The sequence below is a fragment of the Vitis riparia genome, chromosome 2 (assembly GCF_004353265.1).
Source record: "Vitis riparia cultivar Riparia Gloire de Montpellier isolate 1030 chromosome 2, EGFV_Vit.rip_1.0, whole genome shotgun sequence".
Classification (NCBI taxonomy): domain Eukaryota; kingdom Viridiplantae; phylum Streptophyta; class Magnoliopsida; order Vitales; family Vitaceae; genus Vitis; species Vitis riparia.
In genome coordinates this window covers 8,761,299-8,788,887 of record NC_048432.1, presented here as the reverse complement: position 1 = coordinate 8,788,887, position 27,589 = coordinate 8,761,299, and the positions used below count along the sequence as shown (strand labels likewise).

Below are 27,589 nucleotides of genomic sequence, written 5' to 3'. Positions count from 1 at the left end.
ATGGCTTCTGCATCTTCTATAAGACCTCTTGTTGTTGCACAAGGTGAGAAACCTGAGAAGTTTATTAGGAAGAAATTCAAGAGGTGGCAACAAAAAATATTGTTCTACCTTACAACTCTGAATCTTGCTCAGGTCCTATATAAGGATGCCTCTATGTTCAAGAATGATGAAATTGATAAACAAGTGCAAGCAACTTTGGAAGCTTGGAATCATTCTGATTTCTTGTGCAAGAATTACATCCTCGATGGTTTGGACAACATATTATACAATGTGTATGGTCCAATAAGAACTGCTAAGGAACTTTGGGAGTCCTTAGCTAGAGAAAAAAACACAAGATAGAGGATACTGGTTTGAAGAATTTGTAGTCAATAGATTTCTGGAATTGAAAATGATAGACTCCAAGGTAGTTATGAGTCAAGTCCAAGCACTACAAATAATTCTACATAAGATACATGCAAAAAAAAATGGTATTAAGTGAGACTTTCTTAGTTGCAACTATAATTGAAAAATTATCACTTTCTTGGAAAGATTTCAAAAATTACATGAAGAATAAGCACAAGGAAATGGGACTTAAGGACTTGATTGTGAGATTAAGGATTAAAGAAGACAATGGAATTTTTGACAAGAAGTCAAGAAAGTTTCCTATAGAATCCAAGGAAAACTTGGTAGAGCATAAAATGGGCCAGTGATATAAAGCAAGTTTTAAAAAATCAATGGAAAATGCTCCATGTGCAACAAACAAGACTAGCAAGCTAAGGATTGTTGTTCCAAAGGACATGACAAGTAAAATCAAGTATATATGGCTGAAGAGGAGAAACTAGAAACTGATGTGTTAGATCTAATGCTTTTTATTGTGGTGTTTGAAGCCAATATAATAGACAACCCCAAGTAATGGGGGATATACACAGGAGCTACTCGTCATGTATGTTTGAATATAAAGATGTTTTCTTCTTATGTACAAATAAAGGGAAGAGAGATATACATGGGTAATTCAACTACTTCCAAAATTGAAGGCATGGGAAAGATGATATTGAAGATGACCTCAGAAAAGGAACTCACTCTCAATAATGTGTTGGATGTGCCCAATATTTGTAAGAATCTAGTGTTTAGCTCATTATTAAGTAAAAATGGTTCAATATGGTTTTTAAATCTTGTAAGTTTGTAGTCACCAAGAATGGGGTGTATGTGGGTAAAGGGTATCTTGCAAATGGGCTTTTTTAGATGTGTGTAATGACTCTCCTATGAGATTTCAATGATAATAAAGCTAGTTCTTTTGCTAATTTTCTTGAGTCTTTTTAATTTGTGGCATGATAGATTAGGACATGTGAATTTCAATTATTTGTGCAAATTAAGAAATTTAAATTTATGGCCAAACTTTCACTTTAATCCTAATCACAAGTGCGAGACATGTGTAGAAGCTAAGCTAGCTAAAGCATTCTTTCATTCTATAGAAAGGAACACTGAACTTTTATAATTAATTCATAGTAATATCTATGATTTAAAGTTATGTAAACTAGAGGAGGGAAAAAATATTTCATTACTTTCATTGATGATTGCACAAGATATAGTTATGTATATTTACTAAAAAGCAAATATGAGGCCTTGGAAGTGTTTAAACACTATAAGAATAAGACTGAAAATCAACTCAGCAAGAAGATAAAAATGATAAGAAGCAATAATGGTGGAGAATATGAAGCGCCTTTTGATGAGTTTTGTTTAGAACAGGGTATTATTCACCAAATCATTGCTTATTATTCACCTCAATCAAATGGTATTGTTGAACGCTAGAACTGAACATTAAAGGATATGATGAATGCTATGTTAATAAGTTATAGTTTACCCTAAAATTTGTGGAAAGGAAGCAATTCTTTCCACTAACCACATTCTATCACACAAGAAAAATGATGTAACTCCATATGAATTATGGAAAGGAATAAAACCATCTTGTAAATATTTGAAAGCATGGGTTTAGCTAAAGTAGATATTCCTAATCCCAAAAAGGTTAAGATAGGGCCTACAACAATTGACTGTGCTTTTATTAGTTATGCCAATAATAGTAGTGCATATAGGTCCCTTGTATATAAATTAGATATTCTTGATATTCATGAAAATACTATCATTGAGTCAAGAAATGGCCCATTTTTTTTAAAACACCTTTCCTTATGAAAGTATACCAGAGAAAAGTTCTTAGAAAAGAACATATGAGGTTGCTAGTAATAGTCATCAAGATGTTGAAGAACCTAGATGTAGTAAAAAGGCCAAAGTATCTAAGTCATTTGGTCTTGATTATCTAACATACATGTTAGAAAATGAACCTCATATATTTAAGAAAGCAATGTCCACTCCAGAAGCTCCGTTCTAGAAAGAAGTTATTAATGGTGAAATTGAATCCATCATGAAAAATCATACATGGGAACTGGTGGATATCCACCAAGTAATAAAGCTTCAGCTTGTAAATGGATCTTTAAAAGAAAATTGAAGGCTGATGGATTAATTGATAAATATAAAGCTAGACTGGTAGCTAAAGGTTTTAAACAAAAAAGAAGGCCTTGACTTTTTTTATACATATTCACTAGTCACAAGAATAACTTCCATTAGAGTATTGATTTCAATTGCTACATTACATAATCTTCAAATTAATCAAATGAATGTTAAGGCAACATTTTAAAATGGTGAATTGCAATAAGAGATTTATATGGAACAACCTAAACAGTTTATTGCTCCTAGACAAGGGAAAAAGATGTGCAAGCTTGTTAAATCTTTGTATGGATTAAAACAAGCACCAAAACGATGGCATGAGAAATTTGACAATATTATGATGTCAAATGTCTTTAAGATCAATGAATGTGATAAACGCGTTTATGCTAAGAGCACACTAAATGGTTATGTAATAGTATGTTTGTACATGGATGATATGCTAATTTTTGGAAGTAATAATAATCTCATTGTTGGGAACCCTAGATTACTCTATTCCCATGCCCTAAATCATGTAAGATGCATGAAAATGTATCGTAAACTCTCTAAATCTATTGTAATGGACAAATAGGTATAATAAAAAACCATAGAAAACATAGATCTAGAGAATAAAGACACATACCTTTGATTTAAATATTCCCATATCAATTCCAATCGTAGTAGATAACTCTAAAGTCGTAATGGATCTCATAAACACCATGACCTTCCACCTATTGACTCTTCCTTGTGTCTAGGCACTGAGATGGTGGAGATCTCAAGGGTGGAGACTAGCATTCTCTCTCTGGACTGAAGGGGAGAATGGTAAGACTTAGAAACCCTAACCCCTAAAGGGGTGTTTTAGGATTCCTACTGGGCTTAAGTGACTTAAGCCTACCATATGCTTAGGTCACTTAAGCCCACCATAGGCTTAGGTCACTTAATCTAGCCCAAAAAGGTTGCTAATTGATTAATTAACCATACAAGGCCTAATTAATCAATTATCCTAGTCAAGAGATACTACTCACATATTCTTGTGCAAGCTTGCATAATTAACAAAACGCCTTTATGCACAAAAGTGAACTAAAAACCCATCTAACCCTTATAAGTCATGCCAATAAGGAATATAAGCTCAAAGTGAGGACCATTGGGACCTATAGGAGTATTGGCTCTCTTATAATCAAATTCAGAAATTGACTCAACATCCCACTATACAGAGTCAACTACACTCTAGTACCCTATATATATTATAATGACACACCAAGTGCTTAAGTCAGTGACCTATTATCTACTGCTTACAGATTCCCCATGAATTCGTGTCTGTAATCTAACAAGGTAGTGCTATCACCTATCAAGATTACTTCTCAAATCCTTGAGTTAGAGATCTCACTTATTATCTGATTAAATGACATATCCTAACTCCAAGAAGCATATGTCAAATTCCACTAAAGGAATTACTATGACCACTGATTTAATGATCACATGTCCTTTAGATCACCTAAGGGGACACATTGTCTCAATCCCATGAGATATCATGATGCCTTTATTAAGAATACCTGTTGCCACCTACCTCTATCAACAGTTACCCAATCCATAGGAATATATGACCATTTTAGGGTCTCACCCATAGGTCAAGGCCTCCTATTGATTTTGGCACAAGCTTAATATCCTCTCAAGATTGAGAGTCCATGCAATATAGTAGCTTGGTGAATCATGACAATTGATAACCTTGTGCCATGATTCGCCATAGGTCCTGTCCAATGTTCATCACATACTACACTCACCATGGGAAACTCATCCTAACAACCAAGACAAGTCATCCCTCTAATTAGGAGGTGGTGTCCTACAGTCTCTAACAGATTGCCTAAATCCATGAACCAACTGTGGACAACTTATCTACTTACAAGGAACCCATGACTGTATCTTCTATGCAATTCCTAATGCACCTAAGTCATGTACAATATAAGAGACATGGGTTGAATGCTCAAATCAATGTCAATACACGAAAGAGATAGCAAGAGGATAGTTAGGCGTAACTTTGTTATATCATGTCATTCTTTTAGGGGCTTAATCCCAACAATATTTAGAGCTACCAAGAAAATGTTGACCAAGCATTTTGATATGAAAGATATGGGTATAACAATTATGGTTTTTTGAAGTTTTTGATGAAAAATATGGTTAGAAATCATTAGGAAATGAGATTTCTAACATTTTTATTATTTAAATCCTCAATCTGGTGTCTGGAATACATGGAAACCATCGGGTTTCATTTCGAGTCACAAACGGGTCAAATAGACCTAGTTGAAGGTAGAAGACAACTACATAGGGCATGTCATTTTGATTGTAAAGAAGGAAGAAATAAGTAAAAAGAAAAAAGAAAAAAGACAATAGCCTAGTTAGTCTCGGCCTTACTTTTCCCTAGCCACTGCCCAAGTTCGACTCCTCCTAACAACAATCTTAAATACAAAATAAAAAATAAAATTTCGTGTTTTAGATATTTTAATTTATGAATTTCTTTATGGATATTTTATGTGCTAAATTATTTATTTTTGTTATTTGTATGTATATTTTTTTTATTATGCATACAACATTAAGTTAAATAATTTTGCACATTAAATTAATTCTTAAAGGCTCTTTATGGATTTAATTTTAGATATTTATGTGCTTATAATATTTATTTCAAAATTTTGTGTGTATGATTTATTGTTTTATTATACATGTAATATTAAGTTGAATAATATTAGTACATTGATATTCAGTTTTTTTGTGTACATATTGCTTATGGTTTCATGCAATTTATAAGAGCTTTTCTTGTGAATTAATTAAATGTCAAATATTTTTAATTAATTAGGGAGTAGCCATAACATCTTTAATTATGCAAAATTATATATGATCACATATAGAAAAATGACATTACAGATAATTAATCATATTTGATATAATAAAATTTTATCCCACAAGAATTTGTTTTATACTTGTATGATTAGTTAGGATGGAATATCAAATTATATTTTTTAATTACCAATAGGAATTAGGAAAAGGAACATAATTTGATAGTTTTATTATAAGGTTTTACATGGATCTAATTGAATTAGAACTTTAGCCCACAAACAAGTTTTATGTCACTAGATTCATAATTTTAGAACATGATTTACATTGGTAAAACACAATATATGGTTATTAGTCTCAATTTTGAAATATAAGCATGCATGTTTAATTTTGTGAAGTCATGCAACCTATGAATTTCTCTGATATAAAATGTGACATTCCCGACTTGAAGGTGATAACTATACTTGGAAGGAGATAATTCTCCTTCATTTGGGGTGTATGGACATTGATTATGCTATTAGAAAAGACAAGCCAACCATTACTGACACTGGTATTACAACTAAAAAGGCTCTTTATGAAGAATGGGAGCGATCAAATCGCCTTAGTGTGATGTTCATAAAGACCAAAATCTCTGTTGGTATTTGTGGTTCTGTCAATTAGCACAACAATCTCAAGGCATTACTGAAGGGTATTGATGAGCAATTTGTGACTTCAATTAAGGCACTTTCCAACACCTTGATAATGAAGTTTTCAACCTTAAGGTTTACTAATGTGAGTGGTGTGCAAGAGCACATAATGCAAATGAGGGACATTGCGGCACAATTGAAGACACTTGAGGTTGAAATGTTTGACTCTTTCCTTGTGCACTATATTTTAAACACTTTTCCACAGCAATATGGACCCTTCAAAATATCCTACAACACACACAAGGATAAGTGGTCAATTTATGAACTTCTAACCATGTGTGTTCAAGAAAAGGAAATGTTGAAAATGGAATTGGGTGAGAGTGCATTAATGGCAATGGAAGGAAAGGATCAGATTTAAGCCAAAAAGAAAGGGAAAGGTAAATATCACCCCAAAGTGGAATCAAGAAGGCAAATAGGTGTTTTTTTTTTTTTAGCAAAAATAAAGGGCACATGAAGAAGGGTTGTACCAAATTCCAAAAATGGCTTGAGAAGAAAGGTGAACCAATCTCATTTGTTTGTTATGAATCTAATATGGTTGATGGTGGATTGATTTTGGTTCTACAATCCATGTTTTAAATACCTTGTAGGGTATGCAAAACCTAAGAAAGCCAATGCCAAGTGAGCAATGCATTTATTTAAGAAACAAGATATGTTCACATGTGGAGGTTGTTGAAACATGCATTTTAATTCAGTTGCAAGAGTTGTACCTTTGGGTTATTCCTTTAGTTTTTATGAGACATCTTTCAATTTGTTTTATAAATCTAATTTGGTTGGAAATGGCACATTGTCTGATGGTCTTTTCTTTATCAATTTGCAAAATGATACCACTAATAATGCTATGCATGTTCACACTAGTACAAAACGATGTGTTATGAATGAAGATTCCTCTATGCTGTGGCACTGGAGATTGGGACATATCTTCATATAGAGAATTAAGAGATTAATAAATGATGGAGTACTCAGTACTTTAAATTTAACTGATTTTGACACTTGTGTGAACTGTGTTAAGGGAAAGTAGACCAACAAGTCTAAGAAGGGTGCCAAGAGGAGCACATACATATTAGAGATCATACATTTAGATATTTTTTGTCCATACATGGACACGTATGGTCTAAAATACTTCATCTCCTTCATAGATGATTACTCATGCCTTTAAAGTTTTTAAGGTTAAAGTAAAGAAACAATGTGGAAAACAAATAAAGATCGCGAGAATAGATAGAGGTGGAGAATATTATGATAGATACACTGAGGATGGACAAGCACCTAGTCTGTTTGCAAAGTTTCTTCAAGAGCATGGGATAGTTGCTCAATACACCATGCCTGGTTTCCCAGACTAGAATGGTGTGGTAGAAAGAAGAAACCAAACATTAATGGACATGGATAGGAGTATGCGTAGCAACTCCAAGCTTCCTGAATCCTTGTAGACTAAAGCTCTTAAAACAATAGTGCATATATTGAACCGGATTCCAACAAAGGTTGTCCCCAAGATGCCATTTGAATTATGGAAAGATTGGAAACCGAGTTTGCGACATATACGCGTTTGGGGATGCCCGTCTGAAGTAAGAGTTTACAATAGACAAGAGAAGAAACTAGACCCAAGAATCATTAGTGCATATTTCATTGGATATGTCAAAAGATCTAAAGGGTATAGATTCTACCATCCATCTTAAATAACTAGGATTGTGGAGTCAAGAAATGCTAAGTTTCTTGAGAATGACTTGATCAGTGGGAGCAATCGATTCCAGGACGTGTTTCTAAAAGAGATCATATTGATGCTCAATCTTCCACTTCAAGTGATAGATTGATTGTCATTCACAACGCCCCTCAAGTTCAAACAAGTGATGAATAGCCAATCATTGAAGTTCCATAAACTGCTAATGACAATCTAGTAGATCAAGTTGTTCAAGGTTCGCCAAAAATTATTGAACAACTAGTTGAGCAACATGATTCTTAGGAAAATGTTGATACAACATTAAGGAGATCTACCAGAGCAATAAAAACAACAATACTTAGTGATTACGTTGTGTCTCTACTAATAAGACTACAACATTGGAGCTAAAAATGATTCTAAAACATTTTCACAAGCCATAAGTTGCAAATAGTCAAATTTATGGTATAAATTCTATGAAAGATAAGATGAATTCTATGGCATCTAATGGAGTCTAAAATCTTGTTGAGTTTCGATGGTGCAAAAGCTATTAGATGTAAATGGGTTTTTAAGAGAAAGAAGGATTCATTGGGCAACATTGAAAGATATAAAGCAAGACTCATTGCTAAAGGATTCACTCAAAAGGAATAAATTGACTACAAGAAGACTTTTTCTCTTCTATCTAAGAAAGATTCTCTTCGTATCCTTATGACATTAGTTGCACATTTTGACTTAGAGTTGCAACAAATGGATGTGACAACGGCCTTTCTTAATGGAAATCTAGAGGAAAAGGTTTACATGAAACAACTATAAGGATTTTCCTCTAGTGGTGGTAAGCATCTGGCATGCATGCTTAAGAAATCCATATATGGATTGAAACAAGCATCCCGTTAGTGGTATTTGAAGTTTCATGATGTTATCTCTTTATTTGGTTTCATGGAGAACATTATGGATCAATGTATATACCAGAAGGTTAGTGGGAGTAAGATTTGTTTTCTTGTTTTGTATGTGTATGACATTTTACTTGCAACCAATGATAAGGGTTTGCTACATGAGGTGAAATAATTTCTCTCTAAAAACTTTGATATAAAGAATATGGGTGATGCGACTTATGTCATTAGCATTAAGATACATAGAAACAGATTTCGAGGCTTTTTAGGCTTGTCTCATGAGCGATATAAACAAGGTATTAGAGAGATTTTGGATGAAGGATTGTTCACCAAGTATAGCTCCCATTGTGAAGGGCAATAGATTCAATTTGGACTAGTTCCCGAATAATGATTTTTAGCGGGAACAAATGAAGAACATGCCTTATGCTTTTGTTGTTGGAAGTTTGATATATGCTTAGGTCTACACAATACCTAATATTGCATTTGCTATTGGAATGTTAGGAAGATATCAGAGTGATCTAAGTATAAAGCACTGGAAAGCTGCAAAGAAGGTGATGAGGTACCTTCAGGGGTCCAAAGACTACATGTTTATGTGTAGATGGACTAATAATTTAGAAGTGATTGACTCTAATTCGGACTACGTTGGCTGCACTGATTCGCGAAAATCAACTTCAAGATATGTTTTTATGCTAGTTGGTGGGGTTGTTTCTTAGAGAAGCACAAAATAGACTTTGACTGCAACTTCCACTATGGAGGTTGAGTTCATGTCTTGTTTCAAGACTACCTCGCATGGTGTATGGTTAAAGAGTTTCATTTATGGGCTTAGAGTTGTGGATTCAATTTCTAGGCCATTGAGAATATATTGTGACAATTCAGATACCATTTTTATGGCTAAAAACAAAAAAAGCAGTATTTGAAACAAGCACATCGACATAAAGTATTTTGCCATAACAGAACATGTTAGAGATAAAACAATGGTTATTGAACATGTTATCACTAAATTAATGATTGTTCATCCTTTGACTAAAGGCATGCCACCGTTTAAATTTAAAGATCATGTAGATAGATTGGGACTCAGTTCCTTTGTGTGATTTTCGTTATAAGAACAAATGTTATTTTCAATGAAACTTTATTTGTGATGTTTTTTCATATTTGATTTTCTTTTTGTAAACTTATTTATTTGTTGAGAAATATTGTTAATCTTTGGACCTAGAATAAACATAGGGCTTATTCATTAAGTTATATGGGCTAGTGTTTAAGAGACATGATGCATTGTGATACATGAAAGATAATACTCGGTTTTAGAGGACCTATCGTCGTGATTCATGTGTTTTATTCTTGCTATGGTGAATGATGGAATATATGGACTAAGTAGGAGAATGTTGGGATTTTGTTTCTCTTAGACCTTCGGTAACAAATAGAAGACGTGATTCGGAATGTGGTCCACATTCATTCCATCAATTTAGAAACGAGGATTAATGTTCAGAACCACGTTCGCATCATTGGCCCATGTTTTGTGCACACTCGAAGTAGACTCTATGATGGAAAGAGTCTTTAAAAGGGTAGAACACTAATGGGTTGGGTCCCCTAAGCCTTTAATATCTTTCAGTCTAAAAAAAAACCACCTAAAAAGATGGTTAAGAAAGGTTTGGAAACACCTAAAACCATAAAAATAAAGACATTGTTTTTAACCCATGAGTTTGTGAGAATGGCAATGGCGAGAGATACGTTTTTAATCTATTTTCAATATTGCTTATGATCTAATTACTATGTAAGGATTGTTATGAGCATGTTTAGATAATTTATGTCTATCAATGGTCGCTTTTATACTCTCTTATATTCCCCCGTTAGGCAAATATGAACAAGATCCTGATGGTTTCTCAAAGGAATACCCTCACCCTTGTTCTTTGCTAACCCCAGTTCCCGCCAACTACATAATTGAATCCAGAAAGGAGAAACTTTTGTTAGTAGAATATAGTCGCCTTTTGGAGAGGTCAAGTGCAGGTGTAGGTGCAGGTGCATGTAAAGAAGATGATTCTGAATATGCGATATGCTTGAATTGCATAGAAGCAAGGCATGAAGTGAGAGAGGTAGGAATTTTTTCTCATGTGTTCCATAAAGAGTGCATAGATATTTGGATGGATTAGGGTCAGGTAACATGCCCTCTTTGTAGATCAAATCTATTGCCAAATGATCAAGTTCATAGATTTCAAAATTCTTCAAAACCATAGAAGTTCTCTATTTTAGAAGCCTTTTTTGCATTGCAAAATTTAGAGTTTTCTTAACATAGAAAACCATCTATCCTTTTGTCCATCTATCTTTTTATATTTTCTTATTGTAATTAAAGTCTTGTACCAGTTCAAGATTCTTGCTCAAACTCTTCTTGTAAAATTAAGGTATTATTTCAATAACAAAGTTTGTTTCAATTTTTGCCTTTCTTCTCAAATATAATTGTTTTTTGTCTTGGTTTACAAATGGTATCAGTGACAGGTTATGCTTAAACTAATTAATATTATGGATTGAAACTGTTTATAATCAATAATTAAGTTCTAAGTTAATTAAAGGACTTTCCATGAATAGATTGGTGAACCCTGTTGACAATTTGGTTAGGGCAATAGTATTATAAGTCTCGATTCCCATGGGTGGACCCTATTCGAAAATTTCTTTGAAATTAACAAAAGATGAGATTATGATTATACACTATGACATTAAGTAATATTATGGGAAAATTGAGTAGATCTAGTTCGGTTAGATCTTTTTGGACTAATAGTTTTGCATCTTTATTTACATCATCATCATTTGCATTATATAATCAAAATATTATTAATAGTCAAGAAATAGATGTGATGGAAGCTTTGAGTCTAGTTAAAACTATTCTATAAAAATTAAAGAACAAACTATCTCTATTAATCAAAATATATAAACATTATAGTTATGAAATCAAAACATTATACATAATTATAGAAAGAAATATAATTACATTCATATTAGTTTGGTTCAAATAGCAATGAAACCTTTATTTTGACTAGGGTTAGATATTCTAATATTTTTTTGCCTAAGAGATGCTAGAGCTAGAGCAAAAAGATTTTCCTAATTCTATTCTTCATATGATTGATTCAAACCTTGTAAATGGTCTTATTTATTTTAAATGTTTTCCAAAATTTTCCATAAATTTGAGTGATCCAAGTATTTTGTCAAGTTTAAGTTTAAATATAAAAACAAAAAACATGAACTTTATAGAGCAAGCTCAAACAATAGCAATAATATATAGAATATATTACAAGTAATGACTACTCAATTAAATCCAAGAGTTGTAAGTCAATTGTAAAAGATGGACATTATTTTTACAATATAATCCTAAAAATACAAAAACTTTTGTTCCTGAAAAAATTAAAATGGAATGAAATTACTCAAGGTGGTCAATGGGAATCAAAAGATTTAGTGAATTCTAAACCTATTACACCCTTAATAAATCCCTCAGAAATCATTAAACATACATATAGTACTATTCAAATTGAATTTGGTTTGTCTTCAAGAAATCCTTTTGTTCAAGAACACCTTTCTTCAAGACCATTTACTTCAAATACTAATTTAAATAGTGTATATTTTAATTCAAATGTTCTTATTCCATTTATGAACAAGAATTTCAACTTATATTTCCTACTCAAATTAAATTGAATACTTCTCAAATAAATGTTATTCAACAACAAAGCTCTTTTGTTCCTAACAATACCTTTATTTAAAAGATTTTTTTGCTCTTTATAATGAGACTAATAATAATAATAATAATAATTCAAATCCCTTCCTCCTCAAGCTGGAAATGCTTTAACAAAATAATATGAAAATTATTTACAACAAATTAAGATGATTATTCCTTTTTTTCACTGGTTTTTTCAACTTAGAAAACCTCTTAAAAAATTGCAACTATAATAACTGAATAAGGATCATAACAACCACTAAATAATTATCAATTGACTTTTGATAATAATCTAATCAATGTCTCACCCTTTAAAATTCCTCGAACTAAGGATAAACAAACTCTTACAAAGATATTAAATAAGTTTAACAACAATTAAATTGTGCAAATCACTCCAACATTTTAGTCAATAAATAATAAAAATTTCTCAAATTTTATTTTCTTCTACTCTGGGAAGGAAGATAAGAGAATCATCACATCAACATTGTCTAAATCAATAGATCAACCCTTTATTATCCTTATAAATTTTGCAAAAAAAAAAAAAAAAAAAACAACTTTCAACACCAATAAAAACAATGTTACAAGAAATACTTATATTAGACAAACTTAGGTTGTTTAGGACATAAAAAACAATCAAATTTGAAAAAAAAAGACAAAAATTGAAACAAACTTTTGTTATCGAAACAATTCCTCAATTTTGTTATTTGATTACTACTCAAAAAGTGTTATTTCATAGCTTGTAATTAACTCTTTTAAACACTTTTGAGTAGTAGTTATTGCCTTTTAACCCAATTAACATGTTAAGGGCCCTTGCAATCAATTCTAATCAAATTGTGTTAAGTTTTGGTGTTTTGATAGCTTTTTGATCACCAAAGCAATTCAAGATTGAGGAGAGTTATTTGGAATCCATGGCAAAGCAATGAAGAGCTCAGAAACATGAAGAACCAAAGCTTTGAAGTCCTTTGCCATAAGCAAATCCGGAATGCAAGGAGAGAAGCAAAGAGGAGAAAATAGAGGACAGCAGCTGCAGTCTTCTTTCGCACTTTTGGAGCACTTCCCGAAGTCTATTTTCTACATTCTATATACCATTTCAAAGCTCAGGAAGTCAAGAATCCAATGCTTCAAACCGTGTACGATTTGGAGCTGAAATGAGGAAGTTACAGCCTTTGGAAGACAACTGCTCCAAGCTGAAGGAAGGATTCAGCAAAGTGTTGCGAAATCAGCCTTTTGTTGCGGAATGGTTTCGCAGCCTTTTTGCACAGTGCTAAGGAATTCCTCCTAAAGTTTCATGACACGATGGAATCCAAACACTGCAAGATGAAAGCCAACTTCGCAGCGCTGCGGAATCAACCTTTTGCTGCGAAGTAATTTCACAGCCCTTTTTGTACATCTGCGAAATCTCGCAGACCTCATTTTACACAGTGCAACGGTCCTGAAGCTTCCCGATAGTTGTGCACCGACTCTTTTAGATCTTTTCTTTTGATATTTTTTGTGTCTAAATTTCCATTTTCTCCTTGTATTCAGCCACTCATGTAATTCCTTAGCTAGGAAGTATCCAAGGAAGGGTAAATTACCTTCCTATATAAACTCCCTTGCATCCATTGTAAGAGGAGGATGAGCCATCATATAATATATCATATATAGAATCAACGAACAGAGCACTTGCTTTGTTTTTCCTATATATTCTTGTTTTCTCATTAGTTTTCTTTCTAGCCAATCAAACTCTGAGGATTTTTCTCAGAGGATGAGAGGCTAGGTTCTTTGTCTCTTGGAGTGAAGAAAGCCGGGTAAGTTTCCACATGCATAAATTGGAAGTTTTGTTGTTTTAGTTTTTAATGAAGAGAAAGTGTGACCCGTTAATGGTTTTTATCTTTTTAGTTAACTTAAAACGTCTTTAAATCACCTGGGCCAACACTTGGTAAGGCAAGTGATCTCCGTCCATGGAGATTCACTAGTTTACCCCTTGCGAGCCTCTAGGAGGTGACTTGAAGGTAGGATTTTCTAGAATAGCCAGCACTTGGTAAGCTTTTGGACTCCAAGGAGACATCCATTAGTTATCTCTTGCGAGCTTTTGACGGGTAATCCAAGGTTAAAAGATCACCTTGAATGGCAAGTGCTAGGTGAGAGGTATGAGCCATTGCAAGGTGCATCAGTGAGAGGGATTTAGTGTTTGAACCCATTAATGGGAAGCATCTGTACAACACTGGTTGGAGAAGGAACTATATGTTAATTCTCTAATGCGAGGAAAAGAAACAAGTGACCGGAACTCCCTTTTTGTATGAGGAATCTGAGCCTAGTGATCTGAAACTCCAAGAAACACTTTTCTTTGTAATTAAAATCAGCTATTATTTTTTGTTAGCTTAAAACCAATCTTTGTTCAAACATCTTTATGTTTTCTTTTAAAGCTAACCTTGAAATGAAAAGGCACCAATTCAGCTTTGAATTAATATCATTTGTGAAGTGAAAACCCATCCCAATGAACGATCCTAGAGCCACTATGCTATAGTAGCTTTGTCTTTGCTACCCTAGTATATGGTGTAATAGATTATAAATTTTTTTGATTACTCCCTCAATCAAGGGGCACCAGCTGGACACGAATCAGCTGAGACACCAATTAGACATGAATCAAATGGCGCCGTTGCCGGGGATGGTGCCACTTTACAGTGATATCACCTTTTCTAGAGTACTTGTGATCTTCATCACAAGTTTGGTGACTTTTCTTTTCCTTTTACTAACTCTTTTTATTTCTTTATTTTTCTTTGTTCATATTTTAGTATACCTTTTATTTAGTTTTTAGTTTACCTTAATTTTCTTTCTTTGAATTGTTTTTCTTTTGTTTTCTTTTGTGTTCTCTGTTCTTAATTCACAAATTGCTAGTTGTGCATGCCATATTGAATACCATAGCAGAGGAAGCCATGAACTTCATGAGTTATGTGGCTGAATTTTCAAGAGAATGGGGTGAACCAAATGCTAGAGATATGGGAAGAATGACGTCTCAACCTAAAGCTAAGGGTGAGATGTATATTTTGAATGACGGCATGGACATGAAGGCAGAGATTGCAGCTATGGAAAGGAGATTGGATGAGCTAGAAATGAGGAACATGCAAGAAGTGCAAGCCATCTCTCAGACACCATTGCAAGCTATGTCTTGTGCCATTTGTCTATCTTATGAGCACTTGGTGAAGGAGTGTCCTACCATTCCAGTGGAGAAGGAAATGTTTGGTGATTGCAACACCTACAATTCCAATTGGAGGGACCATCCAAATTTCTCTTGGAAACCACAGCCACCTCAGTATCAGCAACCTGCTCAAGCACCACAGCAAGCCTCAAACCTTGAACAAGCTATGATGAATCTTAACAAGGTCATGGAAGACTTTGTTGAAGCTAACAAATCCATCAACTCTCAAAGAATTGACAGTGTAGAGAGTTCATTGAACAAAAAGATGGATGAAGTGCAAAATGATCTATCTCAGAAGATAGGTAATCTCCAAGATTCAATTTCAAGGTTTGCCAACCTCAACAAAGTGCAAGAGAAAGAAAACTCTCCTTCTCAACCCTATCAAAATTCCAAGAGTATCCATGAAATGGAGGCTAAGGAGGGAGAATTTTCACAAAAGAGGGAAGTCAAAGAAGTGATCACTCTGAGGAGTGGTAAAGAGGTTGATCTGCCCACATGCAAGTTAGAGCATAAGGTAGAGAGTGAAACAGAGAAAGAAAAGAGGGAGGAAACCAAAGGAAAGAAAAAGGGGAAAAGGATAGAGAAAGATGGCTATGATGTTAATGTACAAGGAGAGCCACAGAGGATAGTCATCAAGGAAGAAATGATGAAACACATGCATCCGCTTTTTCTCCAAGCTTTGTATGGGAAAATCATACAAAGCAAGTCCCAAGTGAGAGATGCAAACTTCATATGGGATCCGGGCAAGCTAAATCAGGATCAAATTTTTTGATGGACTTAGTCTTTCTAAAGACTAGATAGTCCATATCTTTTTGTTTTACTTATTACTTGTTTTAATTTTGATTTCAAAGTTTTAATTTTGATTTCAATGCTTTAATTTTAATTTTAATGCTTTAATTCTACTTTGTTTTGATGTAATATAGGTTTTTGAATGATCTCAGGTGGGAGAAAATGCAAAGAAAGAAATCGGGAAGAAATCGGAGCGAAAATAGAGCAAAAACAGGGGAGAAAAAGAGCTCTACGAGATTTCGCAGCAAAAGAGGAATTCTCTGCGAAATCGGCCTTTTGTTGTGAAATCAATTCGCAACACTTTTCAATCCTCTGCGAAAATTTTCGTAGCTCCGAATCCAAGATTGGCACACGAGTGCCACTTCGCAGCACATGAGCCCCCATTTCGCAGCTGCAAAGTGGTCTGCGAACCACTAAGGCGTAAAAAGCCCCAATTCCGCAGCCATTACTCCATTCCGCAGGGTGTTTCGCAGCTGCGAAGCCAACTTTTGGCACACAAGTGCCATTCCGCGGTACAGTGACCTCAATTTCGCAGCTGCGAAACGGCTGCGAACCACCAAAGCATGAAAGATCTCATTTCTGCAGAGAAAGCTCCATTTCGCAGAGGATTTCGAAGCTGCAAAACCAACTTTTGGCACACGAGTGCCATTTTTGCAGCACAGTGACCCTTATTTCGCAGCTGCAAAACGGCTGCGAAGCATAAAAACTCCCAATTTCGCACCCAAAGCCCAATTTCGCAGGGTATTTCAAAGCTGCGAAATGGCTGTGAACGTAAAAACTTCCAATTTCGCAGCCAAAGCTCCATTTCGCAGGGCACTTTTGGGCTGCCAAATCACTTTTGAGCTTCAAAATGGCTATGAAATCATCTCCAAGCTTCGAAATGGCTGCAAAATCACCTCCAAGCTTCGAAATGGCCTTCAAATTTCGAAATTGACTTGCAAAATGGAGGGAAGTTTGCAAAAGCACCTTGCAAAGCTAAGGAAAGTTGCTAAAATGCCAACAGAGCCCCACGCACCAGCTGAGTACCCTCTGGAACTCATGAACAACCATCTTTCTCCATTTTAGCCGTGGCCAAGACTAGAGGAGAGCCCCGTGCACCCTGAGATCACACACATAAAGCCTCTCATTCCATTTCTTACCTCTTAAAACCATCAGAGCCCATAGCTCCAACTGAGAGCTCCAACTGAGGAGACTATGCCACCTAAGGAGACTACCAAAGCAGAGGTCAAAGTGCTAATCCAACCCACTCAAGAGGCCACCACAGATGCATCAGCTCCACAGGACCCTTCCATTACTTGATCATCTTTTTATTTTTTGTATTTACTTATTATATTAGTATAGATAATTTCATGTTTTGATGTCTTATATTCTGAGATTGGATGTATTACTGATGATACATCATATATAGACATCAATTCTTGTTTAAACTTGGCATTTTTTCCTCTACTCACTGACTCTTATGTTTTCTTTGAAACATGTGGTTTCAGACTCCATGTCACTCAGGAGGTACCACTTCCTCCCTATTTTTTTTCAATTGCTTTTGTCACATTGAGGACAATGTTCAGCTTGGTTGGGGGGAGAGTTGAGGAAGTAAGTATTGTTAATAATGCTAAGTTATTTTGGTAATTTAGTTGTTTTTTGCTTAATTTTAAAATTTTTAAGTTTTTTATTCTACTCTCCATGGTTAATAAGGAAAATTTTTCAAAATGAAAAGGGAGAAATTGAATTTTTGTCTTTTTACTTGACTTAGAGTTTATATTATGCTTATTAAAGTTGATGAATTGTTGAAACATCTATTGAATTCAACCTCAGTTCTTCCACTTTAAGCTATCCACACATTGTGCACACTAGGTTCCGATTATAAGATGAAAAACTATTTTCCCCCTTGACTTAGGAAAATTTTAGACTTGGTACCTTTGACCTCATTAATAGTGTTGGGACACCTTGTAAAAGGCCAATGAGTCTTTGAAAAAAAAAAAAAAGAGAAAGAAAGAAAAAATGTTTGCTTGCCTTGAAACCCGAGCAAGGTCCGAGGGGTATATGGTGAAAATCTTTAAAACCTGGTGCTCTAAGCCTTCAATGGTTGGGAGTCACCGACCTCAATGCTCGTTATAAGGGTGGATAGGTGTAGTTTAACATACTGTAGGTGCTTGGGTATTAAAAATTCATTCTCAAAAGTCCGGGGGTGAAATCCGAGGAGTTAGTGGTTGAAAAATCCTTAAAGCTTGATGCCCTAAACCTTGATTGGTTGGGAGTCATCGATGGACCCCCGTTACATGGACAATTTAGAAAAGAATGCCTTTAAGCTTTGCACTCCTACAAGAAAAAAAAAAATTGTGAAAAAAAGAGGTGCGTTCTTAGCCTATTGGAGGTTGATTAGTTTGCTAAGCTTTGAAAAAAAACTAGGTTGAGGGGAGAGATTAGTTCAACATACTATATTCGGAAGCTAATAAGTAACACTTAGATTTTTGTGGAAGAGTAAGGTTTGGTCCTTTGGAAGTGGAAATGATTTTAAAGCTTAAATTTGCATAATGCCTTCTCTTTAAGAATTGTGATTAGACAAGTTATTTGATAACTCTTGTTGAAGTTTGAGTTTTATTTCTTTACTGTTCCATGTGAGAGTTAGATCATCATGCCACTTGAAAATTGTTTTTTGATCAGCATGATGTTGTAAATTATAATACTTTTTATTTTTCTTTTTCTCTCCTTCATTGCTAAGGGACTAGCAATATGTCGGTTGGGGGAGTGATTACTACTCAAAAAGTGCTATTTCATAGCTTGTAATTAACTCTTTTAAACACTTTTGAGTGGTAGTTATTGCCTTTTAACCCAATTAACATGTTAAGGGCCCTTGCAATCAATTCTAATCAAATTGTGTTAAGTTTTGGTGTTTTGATAGCTTTTTGATCACCAAAGCAATTCGAGATTGAGGAGAGTTATTTGGAATCCATGGCAAAGCAATGAAGAGCTCAGAAACATGAAGAACCAAAGCTTTGAAGTCCTTTTCCATAAGCAAATCCGGAATGCAAGGAGAGAAGCAAAGAGGAGAAAACAGAGGACAGCAGCTGCAGTCTTCTTTTGCACTTTTGGAGCACTTCCCGAAGTCCATTTTCTACATTCTATATACCATTTCAAAGCTCAGGAAGTCAAGAATCCAATTCTTCAAACCGTGTACTATTTGGAGCTGAAATGAGGAAGTTACAGCCTTTGGAAGACAACTGCTCCAAGCTGAAGGAAGGATTCAGCAAAGTGTTGCGAAATCAGCCTTTTGTTGCGGAATGGTTTCGCAGCCTTTTTGCACAGCTGAGGAATTCCTCCTAAAGTTTCATGACGCGATGGAAGCCAAACACCGCAAGATGAAAGCCAACTTCGCAGCGCTGCAGAATCAACCTTTTGCTGCGAAGTAATTTCGCAGCCCTTTTTGTACATCTGCGAAATCTCGCAGACCTCATTTTGCACAGTGCAACGGTCCTGAAGCTTCTCGATAGTTGTGCACCGACTCTTTTAGATCTTTTCTTTTGATATTTTTTATGTCTAAATTTCCATTTTCTCCTTGTATTCAGCCACTCATGTAATTCCTTAGCTAGGAAGTATCCAAGGAAGGGTAAATTACCTTTCTATATAAACTCCCTTGCATCCATTGTAAGAGGAGGATGAGCCATCATATAATATATCATATATAGAATCAACGAATAGAGCACTTGCTTTGTTTTTCCTATATATTCTTGTTTTCTCGTTAGTTTTCTTTCTAGCCAATCAAACTCTGAGGATTTTTCTTAGAGGATGAGAGGCTAGGCTCTTTGTCTCTTGGAGTGAAGAAAGCCGGGTAAGTTTCCACATGCATAAATTGGAAGTTTTGTTGTTTTAGTTTTTAATGAAGAGAAAGTGTGACCCGTTAATGGTTTTTATCTTTTCAGTTAACTTAAAACGTCTTTAAATCACCTGGGTCAACACTTGGTAAGGCAAGTGATCTCCGTCCATGGAGATTCACTAGTTTACCCCTTGCGAGCCTCTGGGAGGTGACTTGAAGGTAGGATTTTCTAGAATAGCCAACACTTGGTAAGCTTTTGGACTCCAAGGAGACATCCATTAGTTATCTCTTGCGAGCTTTTGACGGGTAATCTAAGGTTAAAAGATCACCTTGAATGGCAAGTGCTAGGTGAGAGGTATGAGTCATTGCAAGGTGCATCAGTGAGAGAGATTTAGTGTTTGAACCCATTAATGGGAAGCATCTGTACAACATCGGTTGGAGAAGGAACTATATGTTAATTCTCTAATGCGAGGAAAAGAAACAAGTGACCGGAACTCCCTTTTTGTATGAGGAATCTGAGCCTAGTGATCTGAAACTCCAAGAAACACTTTTCTTTGTAATTAAAATCAGCTATTATTTTTTGTTAGCTTAAAACCAATCTTTGTTCAAACATCTTTATGTTTTCTTTTAAAGCTAACCTTGAAATGAAAAGGCACCAATTCAGCTTTGAATTAATATCATTTGAGAAGTGAAAACCCATCCCAGTGAACGATCCTAGAGCCACTATGCTATAGTAGCTTTGTCTTTGCTACCCTAGTATATGGTGTAATAGGTCATAAATTTGGTTGATTACTCCCTTAATCAAGGAGCACCAGCTAGACACGAATCAGCTGAGACACCAATTAGGTATGAATCATTATTGAATATATATAATGAGAGAGGGCAAAGAAAATTGATATTTCTCTTACATTTTAGTTTCCTTTCCCTTTGTCTAGTTGTTAGGGCATACCTTTTTGTTTTTATGAAATTTAACACATTAAATTTATCAACATTTATTTGCATGTTTATCTTTTAAATTTTATTTGTTTGAACATTTTAAAGCATAGGAAAACAACTTCTTTGCTTTAATTTCAATCTATAATTTCTGAAGTTTAAATCCTTTTATATATTTATAAATTTTATTTATTGTTCTTAAACACAAAAATAATGGCGATTTTTTGTTTTATTTACTATAATAACTTGGTTTACATCATCTAACTTCAATAAATTTAAATTTATATGTTCTGAATAGAAGTCCAACTCTGGTGGTAAAAGACATGACTCCAGAAAAAGCTTGGAGTGGATCTAAACCATCAGTTGATCACTTTAGGATGTTTGGCTGCATATCACATGTTCATATTCCTGATAGCAAGAGGATTAAGCTTGATGACAAGAGTGTGAGATGTGTTCTACTCAAAGTTAGTGAGGAGTCGAAGGCATATAGATTGTATGATCCAATCTCTTAGAAGATACTAGTAAGCAAAGATGTGAAGTTTGAAGAAGAAAATAGTTGGGATTGGAACAAGAGTCATGAAGAAACCATTATAGTTGATCTAGACTAGGGAAAAAGTGACAAAGAAGCAGTCCCAGTTGGTACCAATAGAGGAAATATTGAAGTTGATCACCATGACAATACAATGGAAAATATGGAGGGTAATGATTCAGATGAGTCAAATGAAGAAAATCTACTTAATCCTAATGAAGGAATAATCATAAGGTCACCAACTTGGATGAGAGATTACGAAAGTGAAAAAGGTCTATCTGAGGAAGAAGACACTGCATACCAAGTTTTGTTTGCCAATAATGATCTAGTCTCATTTAGCGATGCTGTGAAAAGTATGAAATGGAGAAAAACAATTGATGTAGAGATAGAAGCCATCAAGAGGAATGACACATGGGAGTTGATAGATTTACCTACTGAAGCAAAGAAAGTTGGGTTAAAATGAGTTTACAAGACAAAGCTCAATGAGAATGGAGAAGTGGATAAGTATAAGGCCTAATTGGTAGCAAAGGGTTATAGTCAAGAACATGAGGTGGATTATACTAAGGTTTTTGTACTTGTAGCTCGGTTAGATACAATTCGAGTGGTGATTTCTCTTACAGCTCTAAAGGAGTGGACAATCTACCAGTTAGACGTAAAGTCAGCCTTCTTACACAGTGAACTAAGTGAGTCTTTGTTGAATAGTCTCCTGGCTATGAACAAAAGGGCAATGAGTAGAAGGTGTATAGATTGAAAAAGGCTTTGTATGGACTGAAACAAGCTATGCAAGCTTGGTATAGTCATATAGAGCCCTATTTTATGAATGAAGGATTTAAGAAATGCCACTGTGAACATACTTTGTTCATCAAAACTGGAAAATGAGGTAAGATCTTGATTGTGTGTCTCTATGTGGATGATCTTATATTTATTGGGAATGATGAAATTATGTTCGCTAAGTTTAAGAAATCCATGATACTTGAGTTTGATATGACTAATCTTGGAAAAATGAGATACTTTCTTAGCATTGAGGTGATGCAAAGATCAAATGACATCTTTATTAGTCAGAAGAAATCCACATATGAGTTGTTGGAAAGGTTCAACATGGACAAGTGCAATCCAGTTCACAACCTTATGGTTCCTGGACTCAAGCTTACAAAAAAAATGGAGATGGAGTGAAGATTGACAATACTTTCTATAAGATTGTGGGACGTCTTATGTATTTGACTACCACTCGACTGGATGTTATGTTTGTGGTGAGTCTCATCAACAGATTCATGTACTACCTTACTGAACTTCATTTGCAATCAATAAAGAGGATACTAAGGTACTTGAAAGGTACCATTGATTTTGGTGTGTTCTACAAGAAGGAAGGAAATGAGGAACTAATTACCTACGCAAATAGTAATTATGCTCGGGATTTAGATGATAAGAAAAACATTTCAAGTTATGTGTTTATGTTGAGCTCAGGAGCAGTGTCTTGGTCCTCAAAGAAACAACCCGTGGTCTCCTTGTCCACTACTGAAGCTGAGTTTATTGCTACAACTTCATGTGCTTGTCAAGCAATATGGTTAAGAAAATTATTGGAAGGTCTCAGCCATGCTCAACATGATTCTACAACAGTTATTGTGATAACAACTCAAAAATCAAGCTTTCTAAGAATCTAGTGATGCATGGTCACTGCAAACACATTGATGTTCGTTTTCATTTCCTTTGTGAGCTTACAAAAGATGGAATTGTAGAAATGGTTCATTGTCATACATAGGAGCAAGTTACTGATATAATGACTAAACCTCTAAAGCTAGATGCATTCTTGAAAATACGTGATTTGTTGGGTGTTTGTTTGGATCCTGGAGTACATTGATTGTTGAAGCATTCAGTTTAAGGGAGGATGTTAAAGGATTTCTTTTAGGTAGTTTGTTATTGATTTGTTTGTATTCCCTATTGATAAGGGATGTGCTATTTAGTTTGATCTATTCTTTAGTCATAGACCACGTTTCTAGGACTATTAAACGTTGATTACTTTTAGTTCTATTTGAGTTATCTTTCTAAGGTTATTTATAAGCTAGTAAGTTATTTATTCAATAACAAGATTTCTTAACACACACACACAGTAACTCATCTTCAAAATAGAATTGAATTCATGGAAGAGCAAGAACCGGTTCTTAATTCATCATATGAAATTTCAATCCTTTCAACAATTAAAAAAGTGATTCTAATATTAGATTCAACTCTCATGTTAGAGTTCATCTTTTCGAGAAAATCTAACAGTTAAGAAAAATTTAGAACTCAAATACCAAAATGCACAAAATTTCAAATCAAATTAACCACATAATTGGTTACTAAGAAAATGTAGGAAATGAAAAAGGAACCCTCTACTCATCCGACACTAGCCACCTCGCTTTCACTTTTCTTTTCTTTTGCTCGATTTTACCATAAACCAAAGAGATGGTAAACGAAAATACTTTAGCATAATGGCAAGGTTTGTTGCCACGGCCAAGGAGCAAGATCATTAGATTCATTGCCATAGCAAGAAGGACGGCGAGGAGAGCACTGATGACCTAACCCCATCAGTGTCTATGACTTTACAATCTTTGAGTTCACCACCCCCATGTGTAGCCCTAGATTTCTAAGGAAAACACCTATGTTTGATTGTAGGGAAAACTATGGAACTAAACCTTAAAACAAAAAGCAAATAACCGTTAGAAATTTTATTTTATTTAGATTAAAAAAATTACAAATGATGTAATTCAAAAACGATGGATTTAGGATTTAATGCTTAATTCAATCCTAAAAATAATTATTGATTTTTCTAAAATGAAATGGCACGTATATATATATTTCCACCTGGCATGCATAGGACCTTTTTTTTTATATAATTATTTTGTCAAGAATACAAACGTCATCTCTAAAATTATCATTTTTTTGCATAAAAACAAAATTTGTTACAAAAATCTTCTTTTTTTTCCATAAAAACTTATTTGTGGCTAAAGTTATGATAGCAAAATATTAAATTTGCTGCAATGTCTTGGTAACTAGTACTTTTTATTGAACTTTTTGAAATTTCAGAGTAAAGAATTTTTTTTCTCTCTCGTGATTGATCTTCATATCCAGCTCTATAATTCTTATTCTCTAAGGGGAAAGAAAAAGAAACCAAAATTTTCAATTCAAATCATCCAAAAAAACACTCTACCTATATCAACAAATATATTTAGAAAGACTTGTCAAATAAACTCCAGTAGTGTTTATACCCCAATGGTGCCTATGTAGTTATTCACATCAGAATCATTCTAATATCACAAATTTTGACTTGATTAACTAGAAAATCAAATTCCATACCAAACATTAATGGCTCTACCAATAAAACAAATTCAACTACAAAGCGAAAGATAAACCCCTTGAGAAGGTCAGTTCAAGGCAAATCTAAGAAGAATAAGCAATTTTCAGACAGATGAGTCTTTGAGGATCAAAATCTTGAGGAGATCATGGCTGCAAACAAAGTTTGCTTCAAAATTTGTGAGACATGATGAAAGACTATTTGACATGAATAAATATTATGGTTAAATATGACATTTTGCCATTTGTATGAAATTTATAGAAAATCTTGTGATTAATTATTTATGATGAATAATAATATAATTGTTAAACAAAACAATAGATAACAAAATTTTATTAAAAAATATTTTTTATAAATAACTTTTATCTTAAATATATACCAAATTCATGTCAAAATCTTATGGAAAACTATTTACCATAAAATAAATAGATGATGTAATTGAATGTAGGGTTTTAATGCCAAGACAAATTTTATCCTGAAGAACTTTTACCATGAAAATAAAATTTAAAAAAAAAATCTTTTTGTTGGAAGTCGCACGTAGTTAAAAGACAACCATATTATTTCCCTTTTCTAGTATTCAATCTAGGGTATTATGAATGACCATATTTAAAATAAGCTTTCCAACAAAGTATAATTGAGAAGTTTGTAATGAGTCTCAATGAGCAGTGATACACTCCCCTAATATAACATTTTTGCAATAATTTTTTATTTTTATTAATTAGCAGGAAATCCCTACCATGTTTCCCCATATATGAATTTCCCTCACAAATCTTTTCTAGCAATAATTATTTATGCTATGTTTGGCTCCCGAAAAGTAACAAGGAAAGAAAAAAAATATTAAATGATTTTCTCATATTTGATTTCAACATAAAAAAAATTCAAAAGAAAATAAAAATGTAATTAAAATTAGTTAAAAATTTATATATTTTTAAATTATTTAATCTTTATATAGAAATGGAAAAATAAGTGAAATGAGTTTGAAGTAGCAAATGAAATAATTTATTGATTTTAAATCTATTTCCTATTTTTATTTTTATTTTTTTTCTATTTTCTTTTATTCACATTTTCTGATAACTAAACAATAGCCTTAGGAATCTGATATTTTAAATACAATATTAATTTCCTTAACTGTCTAGGATTTTTCCAATTCTGCATTTTTGTTAGATTTTATCTACCCTCTATAAATGCATTCTCTCCTTTTTATAGGTACAACATTAACTTCTTTAACTGTCAAGGATTTTCCCAATGATGACCTCAATTTTGGGTGCTAAGAATCATAAAATATCCCATCATCTGTGTGAAAGTGTGAACTCACATATGTTTTGAGTGGTTCATCTTTTTCATTGTTCTTACAACTGTAAAAGCTCAATGAAGTCTATTGTACTATTTGTTGTTTTTCTGCTCTTCAGATATGGGGACTGGATACTAAGTACTGAAGCAGGTCCAGCTTCCATTGCTAAGCAAATCTCAGTCCCTGGAGATTTCAAATCAATTTCAGATGCAATTGCAAATGGTGTTCCGTCCGGGAATAAGGAATGGATTTTGATTAAAGTTGCCCCTGGCGTATATAAGTAAGCGCTATTGTCTTGTTCTTTTATATTATTTTGTGTGTAGATAATTCAGCCATGCCTTCTTGCATGTAGTGAAAATGTCTCGTTTCCTCCTGAGAAACCCTATGTGATTATAAAAGGTGGCGGCAGAGATAACACCATCATTGCTTGGAATACTGGTAATCAAGGCATTTTGGGCGCTGCTTTTGTTGTAAGCGCAAACAATTTCATTGCAAAAGATATTACTTTCAAGGTAATTTTCCAATTTGTGTATTTTATGTAAGAAGAGCATTTGAATACAACTCCTCATCATGAATGTCATCCTTCTTGACCTAATTTGTTGGCATTTTGGCTAAGTATGGAGACCCGCATTTTTCCTCAAATATATGCTAGGTAATTATCATCCCAAAACATATAATTTACTTCAAGGTTGTGTTTGGTTCCCAAAAAGTATTAAGAAAAGAAAAAAATATTAAAGAAAATGATTTTCTCGTGTTTGTTTTTGTCATGAAATATACAAACGAAAATCAAATATAATTAAAATTAGTTGAAAACTTGTGTATTTTAAAATTATTTAATTTTTTATGTAGAATAGATGAAATAAGTATAATGAGTTTAAAGTAAAATATAAAAATAATTTGTTGATCTTAAATATATTTTTATTTTCCTTAACTCTTTTTCTTTTTGCTTCTTATCTAAAGTAAATTGGATTATGCTGCACAACAATTAACTATCACATTATTTCCTATTGTTTCCTTAGAACACAAACAATCTTAATGACGTAGCTCCAGGAGTTGCGGCCACCGTACAAGGAGACAAGTGCTCTTTCTATAACTGTGGTTTTCTCGGTGTACAAGATACGTTAGCGGATTTCAACGGTCACCATTTCTACAGCTCTTGCTACATTGAAGGCGTAGTTGACTTCATTTTTGGTGGTGGCACCTCCATTTACCAGGTTAAGTTCAACTGAATATCTACAAGTGAATAATTCAGAGTTAAATTATACATAACATTTTCTTTTTAACTGTCTTTCTATGTACAGGACTGCACAATAAACGTGACAGAATATGGTTTTATAACAGCACAAGCCAGAGAACAAGCCAACGGATCATCGGGTTATGTGTTTAAATCTGCGAATGTGATTGGAAAAGGTCCAACATTTCTGGGTAGAGCATGGAGGCCTTATGCTAGAGTTTTGTTCTATCAATCCAAATTTGCAGACATTATAGATCCAAAGGGATGGGATTCTTGGCGAAAGCCTGAGTAA

The 27,589-nt window shown here is 33.9% G+C and overlaps 1 protein-coding gene across 1 annotated transcript; it reads left to right on the top strand.

Annotated features, from left to right (window-relative positions):
• On the top strand, positions 1 to 27,589 carry LOC117930183 (probable pectinesterase 55). Its single transcript, XM_034850684.1, has 7 exons — positions 1 to 247; positions 5,732 to 5,886; positions 5,941 to 6,125; positions 26,182 to 26,335; positions 26,387 to 26,575; positions 27,083 to 27,277; positions 27,365 to 27,589. Exons 1-7 carry the CDS (start codon positions 1 to 3, stop codon positions 27,587 to 27,589), a joined length of 1,350 nt encoding a protein of 449 aa, XP_034706575.1.

Excerpts from the sequence above, each read along its gene's own strand:
- LOC117930183 (XM_034850684.1), top strand. The coding sequence starts at position 1 with ATGGCTTCTGCATCTTCTATAAGACCTCTTGTTGTTGCACAAGGTGAG. Across the intron at positions 5,887-5,940 it reads AGCGATCAAATCGCCTTAGT|CACAACAATCTCAAGGCATT; the intron begins GTGATGTTCATA and ends TCTGTCAATTAG. Across the intron at positions 26,336-26,386 it reads TGATTAAAGTTGCCCCTGGC|ATAATTCAGCCATGCCTTCT; the intron begins GTATATAAGTAA and ends TTTTGTGTGTAG.